At 43.0% G+C, this 13,460-nt stretch overlaps 1 protein-coding gene across 3 annotated transcripts in view; it reads left to right on the top strand.

Moving 5' to 3' along the window:
- The window catches only part of SIN3A (SIN3 transcription regulator family member A), a 69,398-nt gene that overhangs the window by 36,349 nt on the left and 19,589 nt on the right, over positions 1-13,460 (top strand). For all 3 annotated transcript variants that reach the window (XM_082735833.1, XM_082735834.1, XM_082735835.1), the window contains exons 9-15: positions 1,897-1,986; positions 4,426-4,544; positions 5,118-5,328; positions 5,632-5,748; positions 8,061-8,299; positions 10,119-10,302; positions 11,274-11,847. In XM_082735833.1, the coding sequence (XP_082591959.1) occupies positions 1,897-1,986; positions 4,426-4,544; positions 5,118-5,328; positions 5,632-5,748; positions 8,061-8,299; positions 10,119-10,302; positions 11,274-11,847 (1,534 nt within the window). The remainder of the gene's footprint in view (positions 1-1,896; positions 1,987-4,425; positions 4,545-5,117; positions 5,329-5,631; positions 5,749-8,060; positions 8,300-10,118; positions 10,303-11,273; positions 11,848-13,460) is intronic.

Genomic DNA, 13,460 nt, shown 5'->3' with positions numbered 1-13,460 from the left:
TTTTTTGTTTGGTGCCAAAGGTTTCTGAGACTTAAATAATTTTTCCCTTCCTCTTACTTACTTGATGCCTTCAACCTGCCTTGTGATAAGAAGAAAGCAGATTTTTGAGTTAATTGTTTCAGAAATGGACCTCTAAGGTCCTCCTGTGTGTAAAGTATCTATACTTTGTGAGATCTCTTTGGTCTAGAGGCCTATCCTGCCCAGGTTTCTTTGTTCAGCTGCCAGGTCTCGTTTGTATCATTGTTGTCTTCAAGGCCAGACCGTTGGGCTATAGCAAAGGGGGATCTTCAGTTTGTTAGTGACCTATCACATGATGCTTCTCATTAGAGTAAACACGTGATGGTCTGCCTGCAGAAGGCCAAGTCTGTCGTGCAGCTGTGCCGGGGAGAGAGCTAGGTGTACGTACTGAATGTTGCTTCAGTGAATTCTAGAGCAGTATTTAATATGGAAAAGATGGGACATGTCTGCAGAATCTAATTAATGAATCATGTTATTTTTTCACTATTCTAACAGTGGAATTTCTAACAGTAGGCAGTGACTGGTGAACAAGCAGATGACTGCTGACACGTTAGGTGTTGCTCACACTTGAAAGACTTTTTTAGTGTCTCCTGGCTTTTCCTTTTGAAAGCAAACTGAACGTAGAAATACTTTCTGTTTCTTCACTTCAGTAAGGAGTTCTATGGGTAGCAAGAATCAGCTTGGCAGTTCAGCTCTGCTCTTGCTTCGGTCCCCTCCCACACTTGATTACCCTCAGGTGGAAACACTAGAAAGGGGGATTAGAGTCCCCACCTCCTTTCCTCCTCAGGCAGCCTACGCAGCAGAGGCTTTGGCTCTTGAGAGTGCACTCTGAGGCGGTGAAGGTAAATGTGCTGCTTCCCTCAGAGTTTGTGCATTTCTTCACAGGTGGTTGGGAGATGACTTTATAAAAGGGAATTCTTGCCTGACAGTTATGTCGTGGCGTATTCATTCCCTTTGAAAACGTAATCTTAAATTGATCCAAGTAGATATTGCTGACAAGAGTCATTCCTTCTATTAGGAAAATAAACTGCTTTTTTTCATGAATTTTTTTTATTTTTATATTTTTTTAAAGATTTTATTTATTTATGTGAGAGAGAGCATGAGAAGAGAGAGGTCAGTGGGAAAAGCAGACTTCCTGCCGAGCAGAGAGACTGATGAGGGACTTGATCCTCGGACCCCAGGATCATGACTTGAGCCAAAGGCAATCGCCTAAACAACTGAGCCACCCAGGCGCCTCTTTTCATGAATTTTTTTTTTTTTTAAGATTTTATTTATTTATTTGTCAGAGAGTGAGCACAGGCAGACAGAGTGGCAGGCAGAGTCAGAGGGAGAAGCAGGCTCCCTGTGGAGCAAGGAGCCCAATGTGGGACTCGATCCCAGGACGCTGGGATCATGACCTGAGCCAAAGGCAGCTGCTTAACCAACTGAGCCACCCAGGCGTCCCTTCTCATGAATTTTTAAATTGAATTATAACTAAAAGGTTGAAGGTTGATTTCTACCCTCTCCTGGTAGTGTGCTACAACTCTTTACCTCCATCTCTAAGAAGATGAGGTGGTGGCACTAGGTTCCAAGTTAAGTTACTTTTGGCTAATGGAAAAAGTGAGGACATTCTGTTACTGCAGTAATAAAGTGAGAAAATATTTGGTAAGTAGAATGATCTGTGAACCTCAGGGTGGAGGCAAACTGAGATGGAGAAGATGGTTGGAAATCTTTCAGGGTGTAAAAGTTAATGAGTTAACGTAAATGAGAATTCTCTCATTCATTGCAGATTATTGACAGCAGTGGTCAGTGACAGACCCATCGAACACAGATGAAAATAAAACTCCAAGAACTCTCCTCTTTGGATCTTATGTGTTTGTGTTTTTCCTTCTTTTGCAGAAGAAACCTAAACTGCTTAGCCTAAAGGATTCTTCCATGGCAGATGCCAGCAAGCATGGTGTAGGAACTGAATCATTATTTTTTGATAAGGTGAGTAGTGATTGAATTAGATTTATTATTAATGCCAAAAGAAAAAAATCTCCCTATCCCCAAGAGGAGCTTGTTTTAGTTGATTAGGACTTTCTGCCTCTTGACATGGTTTCTAAGTTGTTGGTCCTTTCAGGCTACCAAAACCATTAGCACAGCTAGGGAAGCAGTAGCATTGTCTGTTTTGGTTTACAGCATTTCCCATGGCGGAAGACTGCTTTTAAAAAAATGCGTGATGTTACTCTTGAGAGATATTTGGAGCTCCTCATTGTAGATATCCAGGTGTGTACCAGTTGTTGAGGACTTGAGATGGCTTGTAATCTTGATTGCTCATAGTACTTAAATGTATCGCATGTAGGGTTTGTGGGAGTTCACATTTAACTGTATGTTTTCAAAGTTCCCTGGGTGAACCTGATATGTAGCCAGCGTTGCGATTACTGGTGTAAACAGGGTTGTGTGGTATATTGGTTTACCTCTCCTCCTACGTCTGACTTCCTCCTTGGAGTAGACTTGATGATTAGCAGGCTGCTTTCATCAGGGTAATTGGTAACTGTCAGACTTCTCACCTGCAGGAACCAGCCTGGGATGATCTGGTGCAGATTTACCCTGTCTTGCACCTTTGGGTTTTTGCAAAAGGGCAGGTGTTTTAGCCTTCACGTGATTGGTGCCTCCTGATCTCTCTCTAGCCTGCCCTGCCTGTGTGCGCTGTCCTGCTGAATGGTTGTCTCCCTCTGGCTTGAACCACTTGTGAGGGCTGCCTCGGCATTTGGTGCCTTTAAGGGAAATGTGGAAATGCTCACAACCAACAAATGACCATGAGAGAGTGGAGGGGTGGGGTGTGAATAAGTTAATTTTGTAGGAGTGATGGTATTTTTTTGTTTTTGGAGTACTTATTTCTTAGAGACACATACTGGTACATAGTTGACCCTTGAGCAATGGGGGTTGAAAATCTGAGTAGAATTGTGACTCCCCAAAACTTACTGTTGACCAGAAGCTTTACCAATAATATTTAATAGTTGAGTAACACATATTTTGTATGTTATGTGTATGGTATACTGTATAATAAATAAGCTAGAAAAAAGAAAATGTTATTAAAATCATAAGGAAGAGAACATATATTTATAGTGCTCTATGTATCAAAATCTACGTGTAAGTGGACACAGTTCAAACCCATGTTGTTCAAAGGTCAGCTGTATAGCTGAAATGCCTGAAATTTGCTTTAAAAATTCAGTGGTGGAGGACATGGTTGTAGATGAAATAGAATTTACTGTATATTGATCATTGAGGCTGGGGAAGTACATGGGGTTCATTAGACTATTCGGTCTACTTTTGTGCATGTTTAAAGGCTAATAAAAAATTAAAAGTCAGTCGATACTATGTATAGTACAAAAAGTACAGTTCTCTTTCATCTTTGGCTTTGAAAATACATAGTCCATGTAATATCTACCGACTAATAGTTATAAAAGTATACAGGAGCCCGGAGAAGGGGTTGTCTTAACTGCTTGGTTTGGTGAGGATCTGTCTATAGTCTTCACTAAAGAACCATAATGCTAAATATTTACTTTTTAAAAAGATTTTATTTACTTATTGGTCAGAGAGAGAGAGAGCACAAGTAGGGGGAGCAGCAGGCAGAGGGAGAAGCAGGCTCCCTGCTCAGCAGGGACTCATCCCCGGGACTCACCCAGGACCACGGGATCATGGCCTGAGCCGAAGGCAGATGCTTAATGACTGAGCCACCCAGGCACTCCTAAAAATTTACTTTTAAAATTAAAATTCCAGATTGCTCATCTAGCCAGGCTAGTTTTACCTGGCTTATGCCATTGAACATTTTTAGGGTTTTGGATGTTAGAAGTGTTCAGTATTATAAGTGGAGGAAGGAAAAGGATCAGTTCAGAGGACGGAAGTGTCTTACTTAAAAATTATTCAGGATTACCAAAGTTTAAAAACAGTGTTGACGAAGGATTCTTGCTGTAAACATCTGTCAGAAGCAACAAAAACTAGGGGAACTCTGATATGGTTGGAAAATCAAGCATATAAGAAGGTAAATGTAATATTTACTCTAGGATCTCATTTAAATTTTTTTTATTGTGAAACATTTTAAACATGTGAAATGACAAGCCGAGTGGAATGACTCCTATGTACCCATCCTTCAGCCTCTGCTGGAGGTTCCCTCCTACTAGCCAGTGTTCTTGTTTCATATGTACTCTTACCCACCCTGGCTTATTTGGAGACCAATTCCAGATATTTTATTATTTCATCCATAAGTACTAAGTGTCCTTTTAAAGTAACACTTTTCTCAAACATAGTCATTATCACATCTAAAAAAACTAACATCAGCTCCTTTAGTATCATCAAATAACTGTTTAAATTTCCCCAGTCTTTTAAAAGCAATCCAGGATCTCTTGATTTCCCATCTATTTCTCTTCTGGTTGTCTCCATAAGGTCCGAAAGGCTCTGCGGAGTGCAGAGGCCTATGAGAATTTCCTGCGCTGTCTTGTTATCTTTAACCAGGAGGTGATCTCTCGGGCTGAACTTGTGCAGCTGGTCTCTCCTTTCCTGGGGTAAGTGGAGTGAGGGACTCAGCGCTGATGGGTGCTGTGGAGGTGCGGGTATGTGATGGGCAACCATAATTTGTTCATGGTATGTCAGTTGGTTGACTCATAAAATGTCAGTGTCATAGGAGTCCTCTGGGAATTCTTCTTGTTTAACTACAGATGAAAAAGTAGGCAGAGAGGGCATTGGCCAAGACTAATGTGTGCTGACACAGTGTGCTGACCAGTGTTGGATGTTTATAGAGACCAGTCTCCACTGGGGTTCTAGAATCTTGACTGTATTTGACAACCTAAGAATGATCTGAGCATTCACGTGGTCTTCTTGACTAGAAGAACAGCTGGTTATTGCTTAGTTTCAGTGTAACTCTTCCAGCAGTACCCTAACCAGTCTTGGAGTGCTCTACAAGAAAAGGAGAAGCCAGATTCTCAGAAGCAGAACTTCTTAGGCAGGAAATAATAATTGTCATTGGAATTTGTCCCTGGTAGTTAAGTTCTGATCCAACACCAAATAGTAGTAGCTATACCTCAGGATAACTGCATCATGCTTCTGATTGCTCACCAGTTTTTGGTTTGATTCTTCAGGAAATTCCCTGAATTGTTTAATTGGTTTAAAAACTTTCTGGGCTATAAGGAGTCTGTACATCTGGAAACCTTTCCAAAGGAACGAGCCACAGAGGGCATTGCCATGGAGATAGATTATGCCTCTTGTAAACGGTTGGGCTCCAGCTACCGAGCCCTACCGAAGAGTTACCAGCAGCCCAAGTGTACAGGACGGACCCCTCTCTGTAAAGAGGTAAGGCCTTCCCTAGAAAGGGTCAGCTCTGAGTTTTTCCTTCCTCCAGAAGGGAGTAACACCAGGGATTGAGAATCTATGTGAATAAGGAATCAATACCCTTCTCTGTCTTTTCTCAGAAGAAAATGTTTTATACTTCTGTCCAGAACCTTTCCAATCTTTGCAAACTTGTTAAAGGTGAAAGCTGTAGTGTTGGTGCTTTGTCTCATGCCCTAGAGTTGTGTCTGTCTTTTTACTAAGAATGATTGATTACCAGAAAGCTTTGTTACACTTTAGCTTCAGTTTATCTTCTTTTACCCAAAGGTTCTAAATGATACTTGGGTTTCCTTCCCTTCCTGGTCTGAGGACTCCACCTTCGTTAGTTCCAAGAAAACCCAGTATGAAGAACACATCTATCGTTGTGAAGATGAACGCTTTGAGGTACAAGCTCCTTTATCATTTGGAGGTTGTGGAAATGGGAGGCACTAAATGCTAAGATATTTTAAATATCTGTCTGTGAGGCTTGGCTTTTTGAGACTGGAGAGCCAAAGTCTCATGTTCTTCACTGGTAAATGCTTATTGTCCTACTTAGAATGTTTTTGAGTTCGTCAAATACACTAATAATATTTTAGGGCAAGTGTTTCCTATCTAGGCCACTTGAACCCTTTTGAAGTTATCCATTGATGGCTGAATAATAATTCCTTGAATTTTTAACAGCATTTTAAAGGTTATTGTGTTTTACAGGGTATACAAAAGAGTATCTCAAGACTGACTGGGCTTTCTTAAAGACGTTTAATTATTTAAAGTGTGCATTGTTACTCTTAGCAGGTATCTTGACGTGGTTAGCAAACCAGCTCTCCTGTGAGAACTGGAATTTTTCTCTCCAAATCTGTTACTTGGCTCCCTGTGAAAGAAAGTGAAATTAGGGTTTTATTTTGAAGCAGTTGGGAAAGGAAGAGCTGGAGTAAATAAGTGAGCTGGTAGAGCCCCCGTACCAGGAGTAGGAGTACGGTGAGTGGGCTCAGAATCCCCGGTGTGTTAAAATGTCTAGCTCATGGATCTTATCGACAAAAAGGGAATGTTCAGTGTGTTGGAAGAGGTAAAATGATTTGCATCCTATTTAAGGTATTTATTATATGAAAGTGACTGGCCCTGCTTATTCATATAGATGGGCGAGGGCTTGCTCTTTTTTTAAACCCATGCTGATTAGGCTCTGCCAGCCATTCCCCTTTCCCACGTGATTCGGCTGTTTCTGACATGTCTTGAATGAAGGGCCGCATGTTTCTTGGCCGCTTGCAGGTGACTGGCCGCAGTGTTCATGAGGAGTTTCCATCATTTGCACAAAACAAGATCATGACAGGTGCTAACTTTCATGGAAAGTTGTATCAGGGTGAAGAAAGTATTTCCTTGTTACCTACGTTTAGTAAGGTTAGATGAGGAGTTAGAAAGCAGAGATTGGCATCTTTTTCTGACCGGATGTTCCTATTCTCAACTGGTGTGCCTATAAAAGGCAGCATCTGCATTTCCCATCTGCGATTATAGGCGTGATGATGAAGTTGTGTGTGCATGTGCTTAGGATTGGGTGGGATGGGCTAGTTTGAAGGAGCATTCCTTTATATATCAGGATAGGTTAGTGATCCTGCAGTGCAGACAACCCCCAGATTTCAGTGGCTTGAATAAAAACATTTATTTCTTGATCACACTACCTGTGCATTGATGGTTAGCAGGGGATCCTGCTCGTCAGAATTACTTTGGGACACTTCCTTTTTTTGTTTTTTTTTTTCTTTTAATTTATTTGCTTGAAAGAGTACATGTGCATGCACATGTGCCTGAGCAGGGGAGGGGCGGGGGGGAGAGAGAGAGAGAAATATCAAGTGGACTCTGCACTGAGCCCCCCGGGGGCTCCATCTCAGAACCCTGAGATCCTGACCTGAGCTGAAACCAAGAGTCGGATGCTCAACCCATGGTGCCACCCTGGGAACTCCTCCACAGACATTTGGTCACAGGACCCTGAGACTTCTCGTTTACTTCGTTTTCTGTTTCTCATATAGAGAATGTTGTATGGAGCCTAGCAAAAGAGTTACTCAAAGGTTGCCAGTCCTTCCCTTCACCAGGTCTGGCTAGGCCCTTGCCAGAAAGTAAGTGGCAGGAGTTCTATTAGAATTTAAATGCTTACCCACAGATACGACATTGAAGTCCTCAAGGAATGGTAGTCACTGCTCTTATTATTACTGGATGTAGAACAATGCTTTTAAATATTTAAATATTTCAGGTTAACCTGAAAAACCTCACATATAAGACTGATTTATCATCTTTGAACGGTCTTCTGATTGTTGTGTGTTTGTTTTGTTCATTTTATCATTCCTGACAGATTTCAGCAATCCAGGAAAGTTCAGGGGAAAGTGTCAGTAAGGTTGCCTTACATGAGGTCCCTGTGGTCTGGGGTCAGTAGTACTAAACAAAGCACACTGGTGGTGTTGGAAGTAACAACTACCACTTATCTATCATTTATTGGATGTTTTGTGCCAGGCCTTGCACTAAACCCTTTATTAGGATTATATCATCTGATCTAGAAAACAGCCTTTGAGAGTATGTGAGGTTATCCCTATTCTATTGATAAGGAAATAGAATCATGTGTGGCTACTATGGCAGAGGTGGGATTCAAATCCAAGGAATTTGGCTCCCTACTTCATACTTTTGATTGCTGTTCCATTCTGGTTTGGGTCCTGAGCACACTTTGTCTTTTGCTTTAGCTTGATGTAGTTTTAGAGACCAATCTAGCAACGATCCGGGTTCTGGAAGCAATACAGAAGAAGCTTTCTCGCTTGTCTGCTGAGGAACAAGCCAAATTTCGCTTGGACAACACCCTCGGGGGCACATCGGAAGTTATTCATCGAAAAGCACTCCAGAGGATATATGCTGATAAAGCAGCTGACATCATTGATGGTCTGAGGAAGAACCCTTCCATTGCTGTCCCAATTGTCCTTAAAAGGTAACTGACTGAATGTGCCTTTTGTTCTTTAGTGTGCTTCATGATCGATTCAGTGTCCCAATAGATAAGGCCTCCATTTTCTTTCTTTCTTTCTTTTTTTTTTTTTTTTTTAAGATTTTATTTATTTATTTGACAGAAGGAGACCCAGCAAGAGAGGGAACACCAGCAGGAGGAGTGGGAGAGGGAGAAGCAGACTTCCTGCTGAGTAGGGAGCCTAATGCAGGGCTCGATCCAGGACCCTGGGATCATGACCAGAGCCGAAGGCAGACACCCAGACGCCCCAAGGCCCTCATTTTCAACCTGATTGCTATCCCATGAGACATCCATCTTGCCCCAGCACTGGTTGTTGGAAATTAGGTGGACCATGGGATAATGGAGCTTCTTGATAGGGTTCTGTGTAACCAGCAGTAGAGAACATACCTTGAAAGTCCATAGAGGAAAGCTGTGTGTTTAAGGGTATACTTTAAAATACAGAAAAGAACAAAGTAGAATACAACCTCCCACATTCCTGCCACTCAGTACTAACCTTTGTTAACATCTTTGTTTTTTAATAAGGAAAATCACCCGTTTGTCTTTGTAAAATAGATGTTTTATTTAAAAAGTCTAGCTTGCCATTTGTACCAAGAACGTCTTCCTTTTTCCTCCTCTCAAGGCTTCAGCCTGAAGTGTAGAGGGGCTCTTGTACCCACCTAAGACCAGGCATCAAGGAGGCTAGAGCTAGAGCCAGTGAGCCACAGGCTCCTTCAAGACCGTGGCACTTCAAACCACACTGTGAATGCCAGCCAACATCTGTGAATGCCAGCTGGACCATGTCTCAGTATCACCTGCAACAGTGATGACGGGATTCTTGTGTGCTATGTGGCTCATAGCTGCCTGACTTTTATTGTCCCTCCCTAGTCTTCCGCTCAAGAGGTGGCACAGGCTGTTCCTCTTCCTGCCGTGCCAGCAGCATTTAACTTTTGGCTTTGAGATGTAGGACACTCTGCAGTTCCAGTGCTGGTTTTGATTTTACTCTCCTCTCTTTTGGAGTGTTAAGATCAGTTGTTGCCATCAGAAATTCCCAAACTGTGTGCAAAGGAGCATTACTGTGCGAGTTCTCTGCTCTTGGACTTTTGCATTTATATCAGCATAGTGAATGTTCTTAGAAGTCGTGCTGCAAAGAGATGTGCTTGTTTCAGCTGGCCAAGGAAGTCAACCCCCTTTTCAAGTGTATTCTGTGGAATGCTGTTGAGAAATAACTATTCTAGGTAAAATTTCTGACTTTGGGACAAATTACCTCCCCAAAATAAGTCCTGGATAAGTCAGTTCCTCAGGTAACAGAGTTCAAGCCTGGGTTGAATAACAATTTGAATAACAGTATCCCAAGTTGCCAACAGTTTTGACCTATTGTGTCTTTTGACTTTTGCAATAAAGTAAGTCTGACACATTTCTCACTTCTGAACCCTAAGACAGGCACCTGGGTGGCTTAGTTGGTTAAGCATGCACCTTCAGATCAGGTCAAGATCCTGGGGCTCTGGGTTCGAGCCCTCCTTGGGCTTTCTGCTCAGCTGGGAGTCTACTTCTGCCTCTCCCTGTCTCCCTGCTGGTGCTTTGTCTCTACTCACTCTCCATCTCTCTCAAATAAGTAAAGAAAGTCTTTTAAAAAAATAAAATAAAAAACCCTTAGAGAGTAGGGATTGTTATCCCTATTTCCTCGATAAGGAAACAGTCTAGTGTGGCAGAGGGAGGATTCAAATCCAAGGACTTTAACTCTCTCCCTTAAAATTCCCACATCTGGATTCCCATGTCTTGTTGTTTCTACCCCCCCAACCCCGCCCAGGTTGAAGATGAAAGAGGAAGAATGGCGAGAAGCCCAGAGAGGCTTTAACAAGGTCTGGAGAGAGCAAAATGAGAAATACTACCTGAAGTCACTGGACCACCAGGGCATCAACTTTAAACAGAATGACACCAAGGTCCTGAGGTCCAAGAGCTTGCTTAACGAGATTGAGAGCATCTATGATGAGGTGAGCTGGATGTTTTATATCCGTGATAGGACCCAGTCTTTATGCTCAGTGTGACTTGGACTCCTGGAAATTACCTTTGGCGTATGAAAGCAAGACCCTCTGAGACACGTTGATTCTTGCTTCAGACTTGTCCCAGACTTCTCTTCCTGATTCTGTCACTGTAAACCTCACCTTTACTCCCAAGCTGCTATACTGGTTTCCTGGTTTACCATCCTGGCTTTGTCTGTGCCTGCTGTCTCCCTCTACCACTGTCCTGTCTGTTTCCCTCAAAACCGTACCTCGTCTTCATTCACACAACTGAATGTAGCCCTGTCAGCTTCCCACAACTGAAACACTCATCATTAATCCCCAGATACTTTCTAATATTTATTTGGCATACGTACCAGGAGTGTATATAGTACTGGGAGGCAGGATATAGTGATGATTAAGAAATTAACCTGCTCTCTTGGGCTCACAGTTATGGGGTATGGATAGAGTTATAAATACAGTATGATTGAGAATTCCTAAAAGTTACATGATCTTGAATTTTTAAAAAGTGTTGTATCATGATAATGTCAAACATAGATGGAAGGGGGGAAGAGAGTGGTAGAATGAGCTCTTAAGTAACCTTCAGTAAGCATCCCTGTTCTGCCAGTTTTGTTAGAGTTGTCACCTTCCGCACCCCTACCCCAGATTGGAAACCTCAGATCCTGGACCTCCTGTGGTACTCTCCATAAACACTAACATAGAATTTTCAAAGATGGTCCCAGTTTTGTCCCATTGTCCCCAGTAAGTCTTCACAGTCTAGAAAATAGCAGTATCTTGGTGTCAGACCACCTCCCGCATTATCTGTATCTGTTTCTGCAAGTTGCGGGTTGGAAGATGGTTGCCACTGTGGTTAGTAGTGGCCTGGACTACTGGCGTGGTCTCATAGGTCTGTTTGTTGTTGCTGGACACATGTCACATAATACTTTGCGTCTCTCTCCTGTTAGAGGCAAGAGCAAGCTACAGAAGACAATGCCGGTATACCCGTTGGCCCACACCTCTCCCTTGCCTACGAAGACAAACAGATCCTGGAAGATGCTGCTGCTTTGATTATCCACCACGTGAAGAGGCAGACAGGCATTCAGAAGGAGGACAAGTACAAAATCAAGCAAATCATGCATCATTTCATTCCAGATCTGCTCTTCGCTCAGAGAGGTGATCTTTCGGATGTGGAGGAAGAGGAAGAAGAAGAGATGGATGTAGATGAAGCCACAGGGGCAGCTAAGAAGCACAATGGTGTCGGGGGCAGTCCCCCTAAGTCCAAGCTACTGTTTAGTAACACAGCAGCTCAGAAGCTAAGGGGGATGGATGAAGTGTACAACCTCTTCTATGTAAATAACAACTGGTATATCTTCATGCGGCTACACCAGATCCTCTGTTCGCGCCTGCTGCGGATTTGCTCCCAGGCCGAACGGCAGATTGAAGAAGAAAACCGAGAGAGAGAGTGGGAACGGGAAGTGCTGGGCATAAAACGAGACAAGAGCGACAGCCCTGCCATCCAGCTACGTCTCAAAGAACCTAGTGAGTGCTTAGACTGTTGGTTTCTGGACGATGTGAGGGGTTGGGGGACCTCAGAGCTGAATTAGACGCAAGACTGCCACCTTTCACACATCAAGCACAGGCAGGCAGGCCTTAGAGCGGGGAGTCTGACTGGGGTTTGGATCCTAGCTCTGCAGTTGACTGGTTGTGTGACCTTCCTTCAGCTCCCCAAACCTGTGTACCTGCGAAATGGAGGTGCTTCTTAATACCTTGTAGAATTGTTGGGAGGCTTGAGCTGAGTAGGGGAGCTCCCTGTGTGGTGCTAGGATTGTGGCCATTCAGTAGCTGCTGCTGTGGTCACCTGGGGAGCGGGTGTCACTCACCATCAGTTTCCCCAATGGCAGATCCCTGGGGTATTGCAGAGTGTGTTAAAGGACAGGGTGGGGCTAGAATGTCACAGTCCATTCTGCTCCATGACGGAATACAAATTCTGAGTTATTCATGCCTCAGGCAGATGCGAATTTTCTCAGGTATGTGTGGGCAGGGCTTCTTGGCCAGTGAGGTTCATGGCTCATTCTTTAATAAATAGAAATAGTTTATGGAAAGGAGATTGGAAGTCAAGAGACGGTGTCAGACAATGGACCAGACAGAACAATAATGAAGATAGAGAACACAGGAGAAGGAAAAGTAAATGCGGGCCGAGGAAGCTGTCATGTGCTTTACGTGATTCTCTGTTGCTGGCTTCTAGAGAACTATTCCTTTCATAAATGAGGTTTTTGAGCTGTGAGCCAAAAACTTTTTCCGTGGAGCCTTTCTTCTATACTCTTGAAGAAATAGCCAATCTGTGGAGTGAATTATCTTTTTAAAAAATTTCTAAACTGTTGCTGCTGTAAGAAGCCTACATGTGGCCCTAATTTTCTATCTGTTGAAGAGCTAACGACCCTGGATATTAATGTTAAAACCCTTTCTCTCGGCAGTCCTAGCTTGAGAGAGACAACTTTTGGATCTCAAGAGTGGTGATACCATCTGCTTGGGTAGAAATCAGGGAGCAAATAGTCTAATCCTGTCTCAATCACTGACTTAACCTGGTTTGAGGCTTATGTTGTTGGGTGTTGAGCGGTAACAGCAAGCCTTGCACCGTTCATATCTCGTGGGCACAAGTCTGGCTTGTGCTCCCAGCATTATTCTGGCGTGAAAGCATCTGCCTCTCGGTAGCACAGCCCATGCCTGTGCTTTGGGTCTGAACAAGGTGAAGTTCCTTGGTGAAAGTTAAGCCAGTTGCTTTTAAACCGTATGCTCTGTTTTGCATGTCTTTGATGAGCCCATCACACTTCAGATAAATGGAGACGGACTTAGCTTTAGCTCCCCACCTGTTTTCTCTGTATAGACTTTAAAAATGGGTAACCAGATGTCAGGGACAAAAGAGTTCTTGTGATTTTTTTTTTTTTTTTTTCAGTTTAGTGAACTTTTTATTAAAGTGCAACATACATATAGAAAAAGATACAAATTCAAATTGTGTACCTCAGTGAATTTTTACAAAGTGAACACACCTGTGTAATCAGCCTCTGGATCAAGAACCCGTATAATCAACACCCCAGTGACCCCCTCGTGCCACCATCTTGATTGCCAGCTCCAGAGATCAGTAAATCAGTCTT

The sequence above is a fragment of the Mustela nivalis genome (genome assembly GCF_964662115.1).
Source record: "Mustela nivalis genome assembly, chromosome: 6".
NCBI lineage: Eukaryota > Metazoa > Chordata > Mammalia > Carnivora > Mustelidae > Mustela > Mustela nivalis.
This window is presented reverse-complemented; position numbering and strand designations above follow the sequence as displayed.